The 22,383-nt window shown below is 46.1% G+C and overlaps 1 protein-coding gene across 2 annotated transcripts in view; it reads left to right on the forward strand.

The window, feature by feature from the left end:
* The first annotated feature begins 4,179 nt into the window (after positions 1–4,179).
* The window catches only part of LOC309560003 (integrator complex subunit 6-like), a 227,018-nt gene continuing 208,814 nt past the window's right edge, over positions 4,180–22,383 (forward strand). For both annotated transcript variants that reach the window (XM_082263487.1, XM_082263488.1), the window contains exons 1-2: positions 4,180–4,351; positions 4,484–4,561. In XM_082263487.1, coding sequence (XP_082119613.1) covers positions 4,241–4,351; positions 4,484–4,561 — 189 coding nt within the window. In that variant the 5' untranslated portion in view covers positions 4,180–4,240. The remainder of the gene's footprint in view (positions 4,352–4,483; positions 4,562–22,383) is intronic.

Here is a 22,383-nt window from a genome sequence, read left to right on the forward strand (position 1 = left end):
CACGCTAAGGATATTCGGAGTTTAAGAGTGGCAGCAATAGAGTTCATACCCACAGGTTCTCTAACCACCAATGAGAGGTTCTCCCAGCTATGCAAATTGGAAACTTTCTGGATTTATAAGCTTGCCTCTTTAACCCCCAATGGGTTAAATGAGGAGTTGGAAGTGCACAGTATTCTTTAGCTTCCATTCTTTTTTTGGTTCTTTTGTTTTGGTTTTTGGGATGCATTTGGCCCTTTGTGCCATTGCATATATCCTTAAATTATTTGGTATATCCTTCTCCCCCTTCCCATGCTTTCTTCCCTTTATTTTAGGTTTCGATTTTTTATATTTAGTTTAATTTATTTTTATTACATTTTTTTATTTTATATATTTTTCAAAGTATATTTTGTCCGAGTGAGCTTTTATAAGTTTGTTTATATAAGTATTGTCTTAGTTGGTGCTTTCTACCAGTAGGTTTTATCTAAACTATCCAGGACTGTGCAGCAGAAGCCTACATGTGAAAAGATTGTGGCTCCCTTAACAAATTTGTACACGTCCCGAGGCCAGCCCCTAATTAAATCCCATCCGCTGTCCAAATCACGTGACTTGACAAAGAGCCACGCCCGAAACGTGTCGTCAGGACGACAGTGACCTCCCCCTGCATCTCTCCTCTCCACCTGTTTCCATCTGTAGCCCAAGCCTCATTTCAACATCACGCCCAGTTTGTTTCACTGTTGCTCATTCTCCAGCCTGGCTTGATCGTGGTATCTTCTCCCCCCCCCCCCCCCCCCCCCCTCAACACATCGGGGCCCCTAACTGCTGGAACACACCACGGCAGCCCATACCGCAAGACCGTCCTGGATGGTTGAGCCTGTGGGTTCATTTCTAGTAAACTTTTTATTGTTTACCATTCACGCTGGAGCCATCAACACTGACTAAATGACTATATAGTTATATTGCCAATCACCATAGACATTAGTGGGTTCATTCAGTGCTTTTTTTGTGGTTATATTTGGTTTGACTGTCTGCTTCTCAGCACCGCTCCTGGTGCTTTTTTCCACTCAGCAGCTTTATGGCCCCCTGCCCAATTTTGGGCTTTTATATGGAAAGAGCGATAGTCCCAGTCGCTTAGCGCCAGACTTTTTTGATTTTGCTCAAGCTTGACAAATGAGACTGGAAGAAGTGCAGTTTATTCTCACTTTCCATACTGATAAGACAGCATGTGCTCCATAAGTGCCCTTTTCTTTGCATACCCACAATAGGCTGCTATTGGACAAAAGAGAGAGCAGACCCCTCCCTCTAGCAGCTATTATGGATCCTGCTGTATATTCTGTTGTCCAACCAAAGATTGCAGTGTCTCTCAAGTTATTTAGGGGGCTCCCAAAGCCCCCAACATAAAAACATTGCTCTCACATCAGGTGCCCCTCTTACCGCCCCCCTGCGCCACTGGTCCCAGTCCTTCTCTTAGCTGAGACTTTTCTTTTTAAAGGTTACAATGGCTGACACTTTCCATTTAAAATGTTCACGCAAGGCTGAAATATAAGTTTTGAATGGACTTATCCTTTAAAATATCCTTAGCTGACACATGTCTACTTGGAATTTTTATGAGATTTAAAGCGGAGTTCCGGGCACAAAAACGAACTTTTTTTTTTGTGCCCATCCGCTTGGTCTCCCTCACCTGAAAAGGAATTGGATAGTTATGCATTTTTTTTTTCCACTCACCTTGTAATTGGAGATTGAATATACTCACCTATTCTCTACTTCCTCCCTCGGTGCCGCGGCTCTGACGTCACTTCCTGTCTTGCGATGATTCCTGGGAGCTGAACGTCATCGCTCCCAGGAATCAATGCGACGGCACCGGCCCCGCTCGTCACTTCCGGGGCGACGCCGCATTCCCCACTAAACAGCTTCTGGGCATGCCCAGAAGCTGTGGAGGAATGCGGCGCCGCCCCAGAAGTGACGAGAGGGGCCGGTGCAGGCGCATTCTGGCACAAGAAGACGTGGAAGAGGACACAGAAGAGGATCGTGCTGGCTTCAGCTGCCCACAACAGAGATGGCAACGCTGGAGAAGAAATTTTAAAAGTGAGTATTTCTTCTTGTAGGTAAGTGCGAACCGGGACAGATCAGAGGCTAGCCATTGTGGAATGTACTAGCTCTGACTGTCCCGGGGGTATGTTTGTTGAAAAATGGTTTCTGTGCCCGGAACTCCACTTTAAGTGCACTGACAGCTGCTAGAATCAGCTAGATGGAGTTCAACAAAAGGAAATGTGGAAATTTTGAAATGTCTGAGATATTTGTAATTCTAATTTTAATAGCATATTCTCTAAACTTTTCCGCAATCTCTGCATCATAATAAGCATGTGCAATCGCTGAGGACTATGACTGCTACTTTATGAAACAACAGCTCAAACTAACAGAGTGAAAACTTACATGGAAGCCTTTATATTTCTAGAAAGGATTAGGAAAGGGCATCGCTGTAATTCTGTTGATTATTTTTTCTCATAAATCTTAGATACTTCATAATATTTCTACCATGGTATTCTTTTTTTTTTTTTTAAATATAATTTTGCTATATATCTTTATTAAAATGAAGCTGCTGTATCAGTTTAGCATGCAATATAGTAGATGAGAGACTTACGTAGCACTGGGGAGCAGAAAATACATTTAAGACTACTTGTATATCAAGACATTGCTTGTATATCAAGTCAAAATTTATTTGAAAATTTTGCTTGTCTTGCAAAGCGCTCTTAACCACTTGCCGACCGCCGCACGACTATCTACGTCGGCGGTCAGCCCCTCACAGGCAAACTAACGTAGGGCTACGTTGCTTGCTTGTGAGGGTCTAGGGAGCGAGCGCGCGCCGCCGGAGGCGCGCTCCCGCGTGGTCACGGACCCCCCCGCGCGTGTGACCAGCGGACCCGATGTCCGCCGGCCACTCGGCGATCGGCGGGGGAGAGGGAGAATGTCAGGCAGCTTGTGTAAACAAGCCACCTGTCATTCTCCTCGCTGTAAAGACACTGATCACATGGATCTACTATGTAGATCCGTTGATCAGTGTCCTTACAGCTCAAGCCACAGCCAATCACAGTAGAAAGCACGCCCCTAGGGACACACACAGCCCCTCCCTCCCAAATAAAGTTAACCCCTTCACTACCAGTGTATTTTTACAGTAACAGTGCATATATATAGCACTGATTACTGTAGAAATGTCACTGGTAACCCCAAAAGTGTCAAAAATGTCAGTCAAGGGTCCGATCTGTCCGCCGCAATGTCGCAGTACCGCAAAAAAAATTGCAGATCGCCGCCATTACGCGTTAAAAAAAAAAAACAACAAAAATGACAAAAATCTTTCCCTTTGTTAGTAAACGCGATAACTTTTGCGCAAACCAATCAAAATACGCTTTTTGCGATTTTTTTTACCAAACATAGGTAGCATAAAACAAATTGGCCGAAAATGTTAAAAAATTTTGATTTTTACATTTTTTTGGGGGGAATTTCATATAAAAAATGTGAAAAATATTGCTATTTTTGCAAAATTGACGCTCTTTTTTTGTTTATAGCGCGTGATCAAAAAATCGCACAGGTGATCAAATACCACCAAAAGAAAGCTCTGTTTGTGGGAAAAAAAGGACGCCAAATTCGTTTAGGTACAGCGTCGCACGACCGCGCAATTGTCCGTTAAAATCACGCAGTGCCGAATCGCAAAATACCCCCTGGTCGGAATGGGGGTAAAATCTTCCGGGGCTTAAGTGGTTAAACCAAGTTACTCTCAAACCAAGGTTTTACTGTATATATAAAAATATATATAATATTTATATATAAGCTCCATATATATATATTACTGGAGGGGGAGGGACGCTGGGACTTGTAGTTCTCCATACTTCAAGGGAGATGCTGGGACTTGCAGTTCTCCATTATATATATATAAGCTCCATATATATATATATATATATATATTACTGGAGGGGGAGGGACGCTGGGACTTGTAGTTCTCCATACTTCAAGGGAGATGCTGGGACTTGCAGTTCTCCATTATATATATGTAAGCTCCAAATGTCTGGCGCAACATCTTGCCGGAAAATCCAACTCTCGTGCATAGTGTACAGTTGAAACTATCGGCAGTACACCGGCCCCCCTCTAACCGCCAAACCTAACCAAGTGCCGTAGATGAGAAGATACCCTCCGGCCGGCCAGGGGGGGACATAACACGGCGGCATTCGGGGCAGCTCAGGCTGGCGCTTCTGCCTAGCATGCGCTGAAAATGCCTATTTTACTTTTCCTCATAGACACGTCCGCCTCTATGAACCAGCGGACGTATCTGGGGACCACCTATTTGGATATTGCCAAAGGCGCGGTTGAGATATTTATGAAGGTAACGAACGGGACTTGTGTGTGAGTCTCGGAGGACGGTGATCTATAGAGGGGAGGGGGGATGGATGGGGGTTTATTGGCTTGTTGTGTGATATTCACTCCCCCCTCCCTTGTTGTGTTTGTGTCCCCGCAGCTGCGTGCCCGGGATCCGGCTAGTAGGGGCGACAGGTACATGCTGGTTACATATGACGAGCCTCCATACTGCATCAAGGTAAACGCATCATTCCCCCTCCTCCCCCTGTGACACCCGACTCCGTGGCGGTACGTAACACCAGGCCCTCGCTCTTCCAGGAACTGCCCTTCAAGGGACACGCCGCACAGCGCAGACCAGTGACGGGCGGGGTGGGGGGGTGTCGAGGTGAAATTCGGCGGGAGGCGCCCGGTGGCGGCCACTGAAGACATCTTGCTTTTGTATTGAGTTCTGAGGCTGCTCGAGATGGAGGCGGGGAAGAGAGCGCTGGAGGGTAAAGGTGACGTCAGCGGTTACCACCGACTGATTGGTCAGAGGGAGGTCAGGGTACACCTCTTCCTGTTTAGCACGAGCTGCGCAGTGATTGGTAAAATAAGGATCAATAATGGGCAGAGCAGCGGCGCTGAGCGTTCCCCTAGTCTACTGCTATTCTGGGGGGCGGGGTTGTGCTAAAGGGGGCGGGGAATAGGAAGTACAGGCTCCGGTGTAACGTTAAAAAACCATACCCCGTGAAGAAACCATACCCTCGTCACTTCCGGTCTGAAACAGCTGAGCAGCGCAGTAGTGCGCATGCTCAGAGCCCCGGATACGTGATTGAAGAAGAAAGAATTTGAGAAGTGCGCATGCTCGGTGGGCATGAAAGTATCACGGCACTGTTTCTAATGTTATACTTGCGGCGGGTACATTAAAACACTTCGGGTGCAACATAAATCATGTCCTCTCCCATCGCTGTAACTTCCCTCCTCTCCGGTAATAAATATAAAAGCGGCGGCGGGTGTATGAGACGTAAATGTGACGGCGATCGCGGCTCAGTGATCCGCTTTTATATTTATTACCGGAGATGAGGGATGTTACAGCGATAGGAGAGGAGATGATTTATGTTGCACCCGAAGTGTTTTAATGTACCCGCCGCAAGTTTAACTACCGTGAGAAATCCATACCCTCCGTAGCGGAACCGGAAGTGACGAGGGTATGGTTTTCTCATGGGTATGGTTTTTTCACGGAACACCGGTGTAACGTTAAAAAGCCATACCCCGTGAAGTAACCATACCATCGTCACTTCCTGTGGGAAACAGCTGAGCATGCTCAGAGCCCCGGATACCTAATTGACAATCAAAGAATGTGACAAGTGCGCATGCTCGGAGGGCATGAAATACTCACGGCACTGTGTGTAATTTAATGCTTGCGGCGGGTACATTAAAACAGTTCGGCTGCAACATCAATCATCTCCTCTCCTATCGCTGTCACTTCCCTCATCTCCCCTAATAAATATAAAAGCGGCGGCGGGTGTATGAGATGTAAATAACGGCGATCGCAGCTCCGTGATCCGCTTTTATATTTATTACCGGAGATCAGGGAAGTGACAGGGGAAGGAGCGGAGATGATGTATGTTGCAGAGGAGCTGTTTTAAGCGAACCGCCGCAAATGTAACTACCGTGAGAAATCCATACCCTCCGTAGGTGCACCGGAAGTGACGAGGGTATGGTTTTCTCACGGGTATGGTTTTTTCACGGAACACCGGTCGTTAGCCTGCGGCCTGTAAAAGAGAGAGTGGAATGCTGAGTGTGTCACTTGTAGGGTCCATCTATTTATTCAGGATGTGCTGTCATCTCCTATAGGAGGAGATCTCCTCTGCAGATTGTATAACACAAGGCAGCAAAATTATCAACTTTACTGGCCCTGGCCTATGCTCAGTAATGGGGTGCTGCCCCGTTACTTAGACACTCTGCCACTGGTTCTCATTTTTACATTTGAAGTCATATTTTTGAAGCTAAATAAAAAAAAAAAATATTACATAATTGAGCATAGAAATTAACCAAAAATGCAGCTACCACATTTAATGGTTGGTTAGCTGCCTTATGTTATGTTTTTGGTTTACTAATGCTTTAATATCTGTGCGCCCCCTCACTTTGTCACAGCTCCCTGCAAATTGCTGGTACTTACAGATCTGCTTGCACAGAGCTTTGCAAAATTGAAGTGCAAGGCAGCTCTCCTGTGTCAGATCACATACTAGATACGTGATCCAGGACTTCCAGGTAGAGGGGCATGCACACCGCTCTGCCTACCCGGCTGTGCTGTGAATAGACACAACAAATGACAGCCAATGGATGACTGCCGGGAATTCACACAGGACAGAGCACCGCATATGTAAACAAGGCAGAGTCCTGTCAGCAGGGAAGTAATGGGTTTGGGGCAGTAGGCAGGATTTCTTAACCTTATCTTAAAATATTAAATAAGACACCTTCAGACTTTAACTTTGGAATTAAAGAGGCCGCGGCCGTTTATTATTTCACACATAAAGATCGATAAATCTTTTTAAACTTGAATAAAACAGCAGTATAGAAAAACAACCCGGTCCCAACGACCCAGGTTGCCATTAACAAATAAATATATCAAAACATCCAAACACAAATATAAAATAACGTCCCCCTTCGCTGTGACCGAAGGTGACCCTAAAATAACAAACTGACCGCGACAAACAAAAACAGGGGGGGGGGGTGGGGGGGGGAACCGCTGGGCTGACTTCTTCCTTCTCCTGTTGACTGGCGACGTGACGATTCATCTGTGAGGAGGCCCCTTAAATAGGACCTCTTGAACTCTTCTGACCAATCGGATTCAACTCTTCTAGGCGGGAAAAACCCGGCTCAAACTGGTAAGGGGCTTATTCTCCCTGGATACTGGGTAAACTAACTATCCCCTATAGCCAATCAGCTTTCTTCTCATCTGACAGGCTCTAAGCTGCCTAAACACTAACTCAGCCTATTCCTTACTCTAAGCTATCCTCACCTGCCACTTCCCCATAAATAAAAGAGGCCATTCGTCCCCTTTTCTTTTTATGGGGCAGTAGGCAGGATTTCTTAACCTTATCTTAAAATATTAAATAAGACACCTTCAGACTTTAACTTTGGAATTAAAGAGGCCGCGGCCGTTTATTATTTCACACATAAAGATCGATAAATCTTTTTAAACTTGAATAAAACAGCAGTATAGAAAAACAACCCGGTCCCAACGACCCAGGTTGCCATTAACAAATAAATATATCAAAACATCCAACAGGCAGGCGGCTCACACCCGCCTGGCACACCCCCAACACGCGGCCTCTTCAATACTAGTACTCAGGTTGGCATTAAAAGTATCAAGGCCAATATCTGATAAGTGGGTGTCATCAAACCTGTACAGCCCACTAGTACCACCCTCCAACTCCCTATGCCTGAAAGATAAAATCCCGACGACGCGCAGCAGCTTTTCCAGAGCCCTGTTGACGCGCTTACGAATTTTTTCAAATGGTCTCAAGTAACAGTGCTTGAACCAGGCAAGTCTCGGGATGACCTCCGAAAAAACCACTGTCATAAAAGGAAACGACAACTTTAACAATTGTAGGTCATCCCGGATTGCAAAAATCAGATCCAAAGTCCTAGCTCTACCTACATCATTCCCCCCAAGGTGTACTACCAGTATATCCGGGGGGGGAAGAAACTGCAGAAGTCTAAAAATTTCGGGACGAAATTCCGACCACAGCATTCCTCTCTTGCTAAACCACTGAATCCTATAAAAATTGGGATCTAAGCCAAGGTTTTCACCGTAGGAACGTCTTCTGGCTCGTGCACGAGCCCAGTGCACGAAAGAGTGTCCGATGATCCATATGGTCAGGCATCGTCCTGAAAATTTTAACAAACAGTGTCAGGGCGGATATAAGATTGAAAAACATCCGACTTCCATCTACCCAACTTTTTAACAAATTGATCATCAAGACCCAATCTCGCAGCTTCAGTAGCGGCACCGATACGAAAGGAATGGGAAGTCAACCTTTCCTTATCCAGCCCCAACTGAACGAGACACTTCTTAAAAACAGCATTAAATTGATAGCCAGTTAATGGCCTACCATCCTGATGATTGAACAAGAATACGGAACCGTCCGCTCTAATAGCCAAAAATTTTTTCAGTAAACGCACCGGACATACTGACGAGTTGCGGAACCTGTGCAATTCGACACGCTTCCCAACACCCAACTGATCCGTCTTAGAGAAACGTATCAAAATGCTACAGGCCATGTCAGATAAAATTGCGTCCGAGACAAAAAGACCGGAGCTAAACGTCCTATTAGTCGGCACTAGCTCAGAAATTCTCAGTGCCGCAAAAAACATCAACGAAAAAGCCGCCTGAAAAAGGACCGACTCATAATAAGAAAAGCAAACGGACGACGTAATTGAACACAAATTCACCAAAAGTGAGACAGTGACAGGCTTCCTGGAATCAGGCAAAAAAGTCGCCTTTCGATATCCCTTCATGGCTTGACGCACCGTAAAAAATGAAACGCATGAAGGGAAATTCCGTAACTTAACAAAAAACGATACTCCGGCCAAAATTTTGTTCACGTGAGACCACGCATACCCTCTATGGAACAATAAATTTAGAAATGACAGCACCAAATGTTCCGAAAAACTATCCGGGGATACACCCGATGACTGGAGATGCGACACCCATAGAGACCATGCAGATTGGTATCCTGCCATGGTCGACGGAGCCAAAGAGCGCAATACATTCCTTGCCACCAAGTCTAAACTATGTACCACAAGTGGCTCGGGTAATGACAGCTCAGCTCGTCCGCTTCCGGAAACAGCGTAAAAAAGCGTTCCATCTGTAAGCGAGACAAAGCATCCGCCAAACCATTATCTTTGCCCGGGACGAAAGTCGCCTTAATCCAAATATTAAAGGACAAGCATTTAGACACAAGATAACGCAATAATGCAATAACAGGAGGGGATTTTGAAGATAAACAATTGATAGCAAACATCACCCCCCTGTTATCTGTCCTAACCATCAATCTCCTGTTCCGAAAGTGATGGCCCCAGACTTCCAGGGCCACCACAATTGGAAAGAGCTCCAGAAGAACACTGTTGCGTGTGAAACCCAACTGAACCCATCGCGGACACCAGCGGTCGGCGCACCAGTGTGTGCGCCAAATGGCGGCGAAGCCAACCGAACCCGCTGAATCCGTAAAAAGACAAAAGTCCTTGTCCAGGATAAATTCCTCCTGCCAAACACTTTTGCCATTGAAATCCGACAAAAACTGGAACCACACTAACATATCTTCCCTGACCTCCTGAGTTAACCTCACATGAGAATTGGGCGACTTGAGACCCGCAATCGTCGCATACAGCTTCCTGGAAAATAGCTTACCCAGGGGAATGACCCTGGAAGCAAATGCCAGCAAACCAAGCAAGGACTGCATCTCCTTAAGACGAACCTTACGCCTCCGGATCAAAGACAATAGACAATGTTTGAGTTTGGACACTTTCTCTTGCGGGAGCCTAAACTCCATTACCTCGGAGTCGATGGTGATACCTAAAAATTGAATGCAGGTAGATGGCAACGCCGTTTTCTCATGAGCCAACGGGATCCCAAAAAGCTCGCACAACTGTACAAAACCATCCAGTAAGCGCAAGCAGTCTGTAGATCCCGCCCGCCCCAAGAACAAAAAATCGTCCAAATAGTGAACGATGTCGGTCGAATCACAAAATGTTGAAACGACCCATTCCAAAAAGGTTGCAAAACATTCGAAATAAAAACATGACAATGAACATCCCATAGGGAGACATCTGTCAAAATAAAAATTGCCCGAAAAGAAAAACCCCAGGGAATTAAATGCGTCCGGGTGTACCGGCAGCAGACGAAAAGCCGATTTAATGTCAGCCTTGGCCATCAAAACCCCCCTCCCTAGGCCCCTTAATTTCACTAGGGCATCGTCAAATGAGGAATACTGGACTGTAGCTAAATCCTCGCTTATCTCATCATTTAAAGAATCCCCGAAAGGAAACGACAAATGATGAATAAGCCTGTAAGTATTAGGCTCCTTCTTTTGGACAATGCCCAAAGGGGAGATCCTAAAATTCCTAAAGGGGGGGACCGAGAAAGGGCCAGCGAATCTACCCAATTCAATTTCCTTACTCACCTTTTCTTCCACGACTGATTCCAAACCCTCAACAGACCTAAGATTGTCCACCAACCTACAACCCTGACCGTAAAACTTGGGCAGGGGAAAACCATCTGTAAAACCCTCAGTGAGGAGGTTGGCTTTCGCCCTGTCGGGGTAACGCTGAAGCCACGGGAGCATGGCGGTGAGGCTCACTGGGGTTACCGCCTTTGTGCAGAACACCCGTGGCCTGACCCCCTTGCCTCTTAAAGCACTTTGCGATGGGGTGGGCCCCAGAGCAAAAAGCGCATTCGTGCCTGTACTTGCATGAACCCGGCCACTTGCAGACGGATTCATTGAAGTTAAAGCACACTCCTTTTCTAAACTGCAAACCCGAGGAGGAGGCTTGGGGCTGCTGGCTCGGAAAGGGCTGCCTGGGAAAAATTGACCTTTGTGGGAGAAAAAGGTCCAGCCAAAGGCTGACATCCTTTACTCCCCACTTCATAGCGGGCTGCACCGCCAGCTTTTGGCGAAAAGCCACGTCGTACTGAAACCAGGAGGTTCCGCCGAAATTTTTGTACGCTTCCAGTATAATATCGGCATGCTGAAACAACCCGACGCTTTTAGCAGGGAAACGTTCACACATAACCGACGAAAAAATAAAAAAGCCCTGCAACCAGTTGTTGAAAGACTTGGAAATAGGGCGCCTCCTCTCATCATCGTCCTTCTTATCAGCCCTAGCAACAAAATCCTTAGCGGAAGGTAATAGCGACAACATATCCATAAAATGTCCCTGCCAGATCCTCTCCTTAACGGACTCAGATAAGTGGAAACCTAACGGGGACACCTCACAGGTGAGAGTTTCCCTAAGGGAAGTCTCCGGCAGATTCTGCGCTTTAGCTAGGAGGTAAGAAGCTGACATATCGGAATGTAAACTCTGGGGCCTATGAGGTTCAACCTCCAAATTGCCCATTGGGGGAATCCATACATCTCTAGGTGAAGGAGCAGGCTGGGGAGCCACCATGTCGCCCGATATAGTAGTAGTTGGGGCAGACATGGCAGCTGGGGACGGCAGCACAGTAGCAGGGGTACTCGACCCAGCACCTGTGCTGGTTTCTAATAAGGACTTAAAGTCCTTCAGGAAAGTCTGTAACAATCCTGACATGGCAGGCAGGGGTGCGCTGTCCTGAGCAACAGCGCCCCTGGTGGTGTGGTCCGGTTCCATGTGCAATGTTCGGGGGGGCCTAGTGACCAGGGAGGGGGCTACCACAGTCTCCACGAAGATCTCCTCACCTGATCTTGCCGGCGCGATCCCCTCCGAGCTCCTCGTCCCGCCGACCGATCTTGCCACCGCCGACTGGGCCCTCGCTCCGTCACCCGCAGCAGGTCTTCCCGCTTGGCCGCTCCTCGGCGATGCTCCGCTGCCCCTCCCGGCTCTTCGGACCTCCACCGGAGGGGAGAAACGATGGCGCGGATTGCGCCGCCTCTTCACCGGCCCGATCCCCTGGCCGGCTCTTCCGGGTGTGACGCGCCTGCTCACACCGCTTCCCGTGACGTCTTCTCCGCCCGTCGTCGCCGAGGATGACGCTCTTCCGTCCGGGACCGTTACGTCAGCCGATCCCCGTCCGACTTCACTTCCGGCGGCCGCTCTCGATGCCGGTCCCGCTCCATCTTCTCCCGCCGCTCTACCGGAGTCCGCGACGAGCGGCAGCTCGAGACACCGCCGGACCCAATCTTCGCCTCCAGCCTCGCCCGCCCGCTCGATCAGTCTTCTCATGAGGCTCATCGCTCCTGAGGTAAGTTGAAACGCCTGTCTTCTCCTCTTCTGTCTTCGGCCAGGACCGCTCCGGAAGCCTCCGGTCTTCCACCCGATGACGCTGGGCTGGTACCGCAACGAAAGGGAAAGCCGCTGTCACCCGACGATGACCCTTCTAGACCGCCGCTGCACCGACCGCTCCTTCCGTCTGGGAACCGCTGGGCTGACTTCTTCCTTCTCCTGTTGACTGGCGACGTGACGATTCATCTGTGAGGAGGCCCCTTAAATAGGACCTCTTGAACTCTTCTGACCAATCGGATTCAACTCTTCTAGGCGGGAAAAACCCGGCTCAAACTGGTAAGGGGCTTATTCTCCCTGGATACTGGGTAAACTAACTATCCCCTATAGCCAATCAGCTTTCTTCTCATCTGACAGGCTCTAAGCTGCCTAAACACTAACTCAGCCTATTCCTTACTCTAAGCTATCCTCACCTGCCACTTCCCCATAAATAAAAGAGGCCATTCGTCCCCTTTTCTTTTTATTCTTTTATTGCTTCCCTTAGTAAAAGCACCATGCACTGTGTATACCAAAACACTGGCAACAGTGGCGGAGCTAGACTTTTAAAACAGGGGTGGCAAAGGGGTGGCAAGGTATTATTTTGGGGGGTCAATTTACATGCGTGTGTGTATATATATATATATATATATATATAAACACAGTGGGTACGGAAAGTATTCAGACCCCCTTCAATTTTTCACTCTGTTATATTGCAGCCATTTGCTAAAATCATTTAAGTTCATTCTTCTTCCTCATGAATGTACACATAGCACCCCATACTGACAGAAAAACACAGAATTGTTGACATTGTTGCAGATTTATTAAAAAAGAAAAACTGAAATATCACATGGTCCTAAGTATTCAGACCCTTTGCTGTGACACTCATATATTTAACTCAGGTGCTTTCCATTTCTTCTGATCATCCTTGAGATGGTTCTACACCTTCATTTGAGACCAGCTGTGTTTGATTATACTGATTGGACTTGATTAGGAAAGCCACACTCCTGTCTATATAAGACCTTCCAGATCACAATGCATGTCAGAGCAAATGAGAATCATGAGGTCAAAGGAACTGCCTGAAGAGCTCAGAGACAGAATTGTGGCAAGGCACAGATCTGGCCAAGGTTACAAAAAGATTTCTGCTGCACTTAAGGTTCCTAAGAGCACAGTGGCCTCCATAATCCTCAAATGGAAGACGTTTGGGACGACCAGAACCCTTCCTAGAGCTGGCCTTCCGGCCAAACTGAGCTATCGGGGGAGAAGAGCCTTGGTGAGAGAGGTAAAGAAGAACCCAAAGATCACTGTGGCTGAGCTCCAGAGATGCAGTCAGGAGATGGGAGAAAGTTGTAGAAAGTCAACCATCACTGCAGCCCTCCACCAGTCGGGGGTTTATGGCAGAGTGGCCCAACGGAAGCCTCTCCTCAGTGTAAGACACATGAAAGCCTGCATGGAGTTTGCTAAAAAACACCTGAAGGACTCCAAGATGGTGAGAAATAAGATTCTCTGGTCTGATGAGACCAAAATAGAACTTTTTGGCCTTAATTCTAAGCAGTATGTGTGGAGAAAACCAGGCACTGCTCATCACCTGTCCAATACAGTCCCAACAGTGAAGCATGGTGGTGGCAGCATCATGCTGTGGGGGTGTTTTTCAGCTGCAGGGACAGGACGACTGGTTGCAATCAGGGGAAAGATGAATGCGGCCAAGTACAGGGATATCCTGGACAAAAACCTTCTCCAGATCTGCAAGGAGGAATGGCAGAGGATCCCCAAATCCAGGTGTGAAAGACTTGTTGCATCTTTCCCAAAAAGACTCCTGGCTGTATTAGATCAAAAGGGGGCTTCTACTAAATACTGAGCAAAGGGTCTGAATACTTAGGACCATGTGATATTTCAGTTTTTCTTTTTTAATAAATCTGCAACAATGTCAACAATTCTGTGTTTTTCTGTCAGTATGGGGTGCTATGTGTACATTCATGAGGAAGAAGAATGAACTTAAATGATTTTAGCAAATGGCTGCAATATAACAAAGAGTGAAAAATTTAAGGGGGTCTGAATACTTTCCGTACCCACTGTATATATATATATATATATATATATATATATATATATATAATCTATGTAATTCTGATGTACTGACTGCCTATCTCAGTTCGTGAGACCCTAAAATGCCAGGACAGCACAAATCACTCCCAAAATACCCCTTTTTGTAAAGTTGGCAATCCAAGTTTTTTAGTAGGAGGCATGCTAAGTTTTTTTGAAGTTGTATTTTTTTTTTTTGGAAAATTAAAGTTATTATCTCTCACTCACAGCATATTATACCACACATTCTGTGCCATGTTTGGGGATACCATGAGCCTAGGGATATCATTTGTGTAAGACTTTCATAGCCTAGCTGTATAGAGGGGTCCAAAATACAAGAAGCACCTTCAGGCATTCTAGGCGCATTAATCGCTCTAATTTCCGGACTACTTATCACATTTTGGAGGCCCGGCAGAAAATGTAACGGTGGTGATCAGGGACACTGTGACTGGTACGACGGTGTTTAGGGACAGTACCGGTAAGAGTGTAAAAAAAAAAATTCCTTTTTTTTTTAGGCCCCCCCCCCCCCAATCTTTTTTTTATATAAAAAAATATATATAATGTACACATTTTATTTAATGTACTGTCACCAGAACAGTTTCCATAGTGACATTGTTACGGTGATAATCACTGTAACAAGCAATTGGTAAAAGACACTGTAAAGGTTTTTTTCATGAAATTTTGTGTACTACTGTGATTGGTAACAGCTAGGATGTGTTACAGGGCCACTGTGTTTGGCCTTGGTACCATGTGATCGCTGTGAGCAATTACTTTTACTACTGTTTATGTGATCACTGTGATTGGTCACATATTAACAGGGCCACTCACAGTGGCCCGGTACAAAACTTGGTGATTGTCTGTGCCCTATATAGTCCAAGCACCCTTAAAGTGCGTTGTGTTTTTTTTTTTTCTCCTATTCTTTTTCCTTTGTTTTATTAGGATACATTTAAAAACTGCCCATGATGAAAGCATGTGGTGTAATCAATCCCTAAATCTCCTGAACAAGCTACAGGAAGTATGAGGAAATCTCCCCAAAGTGAAGGGAAATCCCATTTTAAACAGCTGTCAGCAGATCACGTGCCTCTTTGAAATTTCCCCTTACCTCTTGTGCTGGTGACAACTGTAGAATTTGGGATTTTCCATTTGTCTTGGTGACCATGATCACCAGAACAAGAGAGGGTGAATGTATCAATCAGGAACACACAGATCACGCTATATTTGGACAGGGGTTCTAATCCTGCCTTCCATTTCCTAAAATACAAGCCCGATTCCAAAAAAGTTGGGACACTGTAAAAAATTCTGAATAAAAACAGAATGCAATGATGTGGAAGTTTCAAATTTCAATATTTTATTCACAATGCAACATAGATGACATATCAAATGTTTAACCACTTGCCGACCGGGCCATAGCCGAATGACGGCTACAGCACGGACGGCTTTTTCTGGGAGGGCGTACAATGATGTCCTCCCCAGAATTGCGCTCCCGCGCCCCCTGGTATACGCACATGGAGCTGTCCCTGCACGCCGGGTCACGGATCGTGGTAAAGGGCCAATGAGAGTGACCCTTTACCACGTGATCGCTCCATCCAATGACGGAGCGATCACTTGTCAACAAACCGACGCGTGTCCAGTTAATTTCTCTCCTCGCACACAGTGCACAACGATCGATAGTGTGCGAAGAGAGGAGGGAAACTGCGACTGTAGGCCTCCTCCATACCTCAACTGTGCCACCTCAGTGCCCACCCATGCCACGTCAGTGCTCATCCATGCCACATACATGCCATGTCAGTGGTAAATCATGCCACGTCAGTGCTCAGACTTGCCACATCCATGCCACGTCAATGCTCATATGTGCCACATCAATGCTCATCCGTGCCACATCCATGCCATGTCAGTGCTCATCTGTGCCACATCCATGCCAAGTCAGTGCTCATCCATGCCACATCAGTGCCATTACAGTGTTTATCAGTGCCTTACAAAATTGTAATAGTAAGTCAGGAAATGAAGGTGCTCCCTGCATGTTGGGGCCCTGTATGTGGCCGGGCTGTGTAAAAGTGTCACGTGGTATCACCATACTCAGGAGGAGTAGCAGAATGTATTTTGGGGTGTCATTTTTGCTATGTACATGCTATGTGTTAGAAATATCTTATAAATGGACAACTTTGTGTAAAAAAAAAAAAAAAATGCGCTTTTTCATTTTCTTTCTACAGTTTCAAAAAACGTGTGGAAAAAAATGACATGTTCAAAAGACTCATTATGCCTCCTAGATTATGTGTTGGGGTGTTTGCTTTCCAAACTGGGGTCATTTTGTAGGCGTTTCCATTGTCCTGGTGCTCCAGGACCTTCAAAAGTGTGATAGGTTGTCAGGATATTATATGTGTAATTTTTGCTTCTAGAACACCTGACGGTGCTACTTGGATGTCGGGCCTCTGTATGTGGTCAGGCTGTGGAAAAGTCTCACGCATGTGGTATCGCCATACTCAGGAGGAGTAGCAGATTATATTTTGGGGTGTAGTTGCAAGTGAAATAACTTGGTAATATGACCATTTTAAAATAAAAATAAAATTTAAACAAATCTTCATTTTGCAAAGAATTGTGGGAAAAATTATAACTTCAAAATACTCACCATGCCTCTTACTAAATACCTTGAAATGTCTTCTTTAAAAAAAAAGGGTAATTTGGGGGGTATTTGTACTTTACTGGCTAGTTAGGGTCTCAAGAAATGAGATAAGCCGTCCGTCAGTACATCAGGTGTGATAAATTTTCAATGATTGGCACCATAGCTTGTAGATTCTATAACCTTCACAAAGACCAAAAAATACTTACTTAGGTTATTTTTACTAAAGATATGTAGCAGTAGAAATTGTGGCCAAAATCTATGAAGATCTATAGGCGGATCCGTGCTGCTCAGCGGGGATCGATCCGCGATCCCCGCTGAGCCGGCGGATGACAGCTCCGTCTCCGCTTGCAGTGCGGAGAGGGAGGTGTCACAGCCCCCGCTGCTCTCTATGGGGAATCGGATAAGAGCGGACCGCCTGTCCGCTCTCATCCGATCCCCAGGATGAATCCGTCCGGATTTCACGGACAGGATCGGATGCGGATGGCAGCGGGTGTCAGCGGACATGTCTCCGCTGACATCCGCTGCTCCATAGGGCTGAATGGGGCATCCGATCAGATCCGCCTAAAAAACTGACAGGCGGATCTGATCGGACCGCCCGTGTGAAAGAGCCCTAAGTGCCCAGTGGGTAAGTGGTTAAATTGAGAAAATGTATCATTTTAAGGGAAAAATAAGTTGATTTTAAATTTCATGGCTTCAACACATCTCAAAAAAGTTGGGACAAGGCCATGTTTACCACTGTGTGGCATTCCCTCTTCTTTTTTTAAGTCTGCAAACATCTGGGGACTAAGGAGACAAGTTGCTCAAGTTTAGGAATAGGAAAGTTGTCCCATTCTTGTCTAATACAGGCTTCTATTTGCTCAACTATCTTAGGTCATCTTTGTCACATCTTCCTCTTTATGATGCGCCAAATGTTTTCTATGGGTGAAAGATCTGGACTGCAGGCTGGCCATTTCCGTATCCGGATCCTTCATCTACACAGCCATGATGTTGTAATTGATGCAGTATGTGGTCTGGCATTGTCTTGTTGGAAAATGCAAGGTCTTCCCAGAAGGAGACGACGTCTGGATGGGAGCATATGTTGTTCTAGAACTTGGATATACCTTTCAGCATTGAAGGTGCCTTTCCAGATGTGTAAGCTGCCCATGCCACACGCACTCGTGCAACCCCATACCATCAGAGAAGCAGGCTTCTAAACTGAGCGCTGATTACTTGGGTTGTCCTTGTCCTCTTTGGTCCGGATGACATGGCTTCCCAGTTTTTAAAAAAGAACTTCAAATTTTGATTCGTCTGACCACAGAACAGTTTTCCGCTTTGCCACAGTCCATTTTAAATGAGCCTTGGCACAGAAAAAACGCCTGCGCTTCTGGATCATATTTAGATATGGCTTCTTTTTTGGCCTATGGAGTTTTAGCCGGCAACGGCGAATGGCACGGTGGATTGTGTTCACCGACAATGTTTTCTGGAAGTATTCCTGAGCCCATGTTGTGATTTCCATTACAGTAGCATTCCTGTATGTGATGCAGTGCCGTCTTAGGGCCCGAAGATCACGGGCATCCTGTATGGTTTTCTGGCCTTGACCCTTACGCACAGAGATTGTTCCAGATTCTCTGAATCTTTGGAGGATATTATGCACTGTAGATCAGTGGTCCTCAACTCCGGTCCTCGGGCCCACTTACAGGCCAGGTTTGCAAGATATCTAAATTACATCACAGGTGATCTCATTTGCTGCTCAGTGATTGCAGTATTCTAGTCTGCATCTCCCCAAGGTAATACCTAAAATCTGGCCTGTTAGTGGGCCCCAGAGGACCGGAACTGAGGACCACTGCTGTAGATGATAACTTCAAACTCTTTGCAATTTTTCTCTGAGAAACTTCTTTCTGATATTGCTCCACTATTTTTCGCCGGCGCATTGGGGGAATTGGTGATCCTCTGCCCATCTTGATTTCGGAGAGGCTCTTTTTATACCCAATCATGTTGCCAATTGACCTAAAAAGTTGCAAATTGATCTCCAGCTGTTCCTTATATGTACATTTAACTTTTCCAGCCTCTTATTGCTACCTGTCCCAACTTTTCTAGAATGTGTAGCTCTCATGAAATCCAAAATGAGCCAATATTTGTCATGACATTTCATAATGTCTTGCTTTCAACATTTGATATGTTATCTATAATATATTGTGAATAAAATATAAGTTTATGAGATTTGTAAATTATTCCATTCCTTTTTTAATCAATTTGTACAGTGTCCCAACTTTTTTGGAATTGGGTTGTAGTTTAAAAACACATTTTTAAGGGCTTGTTTTATGTGTGCAGGCTGGTGTCCCCATTTTTTTTTTTTCTTTCTTTATTGAAATTTTACAAAATTACATTTTACTAATTTCCATGCACTGCAATGAAGCCAAGGTGTGGTGACCAAGGGCGACTTTGGGTAAAGTGTGTTGTGGCAAAATACCAGCTGCAACCCACTTTAAGGAAGCACTGTGGTGTGAATAAGAACTGGAGGGAACAAGCCCTAAATTGAACTGAATTTGGGAAGCAAGCTTAAACTCATTTAGTGCTAAACTTACATTGCAGGGGATACTTTTCATGTTAACTTGGTTCACACTACTGTGATGGGATTTTGACGTAATTTGCAATGCGATGTGTTTCTTTGGTTGCGTTTTGGATGTGGTTTGCATAATTTATGGGGCCAAATTGCACCAGAGTAGCCCAGTAGTAACCTTTTCCAAAATCGCATGGCATGGCATCACATTGATGTGGATGGGCACCAGTGGAAATAATGTGACTTCCCTTGTAAAGCTATTCCGTGTGACATAAGTCGCATCTGAAATCACACTGTGTACCAGTCCTTAACCACTTCTGGACCGGAAGGATTTGCCCCCTTAATGACCAGACCATTTTTTTAAGATTCAGCACTGGGCTACTTTAACGGACAATTGCGTGCTTGTGCGACACTGTACCTAAATAAAATCAATGTCCTTTTTTTCCCACAAATAGAACTTTCTTTTGGTGGTATTTGATCACTTGTGAGATTTTTATTTATTGTGCTATAAACAAAAAGAGCGACTATTCTAAAAAAAAAAAATTTCTCTTACGTCCTTTGACAGACGCAGCTCTTCAATGTTTCTTCACCAATGGGTTATGCGCCCTCTACAGGAGTAGACTAGGCAGTGAAAGCTTTCACTTGGCACGCCTATAGGGGCTGTCCTACACACACAATCCCTTACACACTGTGCTCATAGATCAGTTTCTTGCTGCCTAGTTTCAGGAGTAGGACCTAGGTCTCAGTTTTTATTTCTTTTCAAAATGTTTGTTTATTTTTCCTTACTCACTATCGCTAGCAAGTGTCAGGAGGATCTTCCTAGTGAACTACAAGCGATAGCCAGGCTGAGGTTTCGCACTGGATAATCTAGATCCTTACGGTCTCCCAGCCTGGCCAATGAGCGTGAGCAGGTCATGGTCTGCCCAGGCCTCGCCACGACAAAGCCCCGACGGATGGGGACGAGCCTGCGAGCAGATGCTTCGCCGGGACGCATTATCCTGAAACACCCTGAGTTGCAGCGTACCCTTTTCTGGCTGGCAGCATCCCCACTCAGGGTGGGACGCGAGCTGTCTCGGAGCGGAGCTCCAAGGTCCATGGTATGGTGAGTGATGCAAAGTCCCCCTGTGTCCCTGGGACAGATATCTGAGGGGGGATGTAGACCCACTCCTGGGGATAACAAGACTGTGTGCTCTGAAAGATCCCCCTGGCCTGTCAGGACAGGTCCTACCCTCCCTGCTCCCGCTGGGGGCGCTATAGCGGCATCGAACGCCTGGGGGGGGGGGGAGTGTGAAGATGTTACCTTGTCCTGGGGGGGTCCCCTGAAGTGGATTCCCGTGGTGGCCTCATTCCCTGAGCTCCTGAACGCTTGGCGCCATTTTCGGCCGCCATTTTAGGTGTGGGCAGCAGGCTGCATCTGTGTAAGGGCAGCAGCCATTTTCTTGCCTTTCTTAGTGTTTGGCGCTGTTTTCAAGTGCCGTCTTAAGTGTGGGCAGGCTGCGCTGTATGGGCGGAAGCCATTTTCCCTATGCTTCATATAAACCTTCTATTGGCACCATTTTCCTATGGTCAGTGCAGGCAGGGCCTCTAGTGCTTGTTTGGTAAATTTTTGTTTATTAAAAATTTCACAAGCATAATAAAAACATATTTACATATATACAAAATTAAATAAATATATAAACAAAAATAGCTTACATCAGCATAGAAACAGAAAATTATTACTATCATGACTAAACTCAACAAAGCCCTAACCTCCGCCTAAACACCCCCTCAGGCTAAGAAATGATTACACATTTATCCCATGCATGCAGCCTTTTTTCAAAAATTCAATCTTATAAAAATCTAGGGGACGTGAAAGGACAGAAAGAAAAGCCGCACACCCAGAGACTGACAGACAGCAGCTACGGGGACCTGACATTCCTCCACGCCTTTGCCCAGGCTCCCGGCCGCCACCTGTCCTTCTCAAGAACCTGAATCTTCCCAACCTCATCCAGAATGTTTTGCACCACCACCTCGACAGGAAGGACTTTTTTCCGAATGGAAACCTGACACCGTGCACTCCACGTGAAGTAACGGACTACTAAGCTAACTAGAAAAAGTGTCTCGAAATCAAAATCCCGATGCGACTCAAAACACCCGTATGACCACTCCGCATAACTTAAGCGGGAAAGGAAAGGGATACCCAGAGCCCCACCCACCCCCTTATAGACTTCTATATTGAAGGGGCACTGAAGCAAGAAATGGTTCATAGTCTCCTCCACACCTCCACACTCCACTCTTGGACAACCACGGTTCTCCGGCGAGCGATGCTTCAAGTTGCCCTTCACATAGAGTCTGCCATGGAACGAGAGTCAGGCCAAATCCCGAAACTTCAAAGGGATTCTCTCCAGATTAATCAAACGCAGACCCTCCCTCATAACAGGGCCTGGGCAATCCCTCAAGGCCAGTGGCTCGCTAAAGGCAGATTCAACAACCCTCCTCTCCAGGGCCTTCCTAGGAAGAGACTTAATTTCCTCCACCGTCACTTGCCACTGCCGAAGCATCTTCAGGCATGGAGCAACGTAAGCCGGGAGCTTACCATGTCGGACCCTCAAGCTTTTCACTGGCCCACCATTCTCCCAACTTCGCAGAAAAGGCCTAAACCAGGACTGAAAAATACCAACCCATCCAGGCGGTTCCTCTGCCAGCATGTTACCAAAATTATGTTTTAAAAACATCAGAGAAAAAAATACCACCGGGTTGACCATACCTAAGCCACCCATCCGCCTGGGAAGATAGGTTACAGACCTCTTAATGAGATTCAGTTTGTGCCCCCATAGCAGCTGGAAAAAACAGCTGTAGATCCTTGCATAGAGAGACACTGGCAAAACGCAGACAAAGC

Source organism: Pelophylax lessonae (genome assembly GCF_965119305.1).
Source record: "Pelophylax lessonae genome assembly, chromosome: 7".
Classification (NCBI taxonomy): domain Eukaryota; kingdom Metazoa; phylum Chordata; class Amphibia; order Anura; family Ranidae; genus Pelophylax; species Pelophylax lessonae.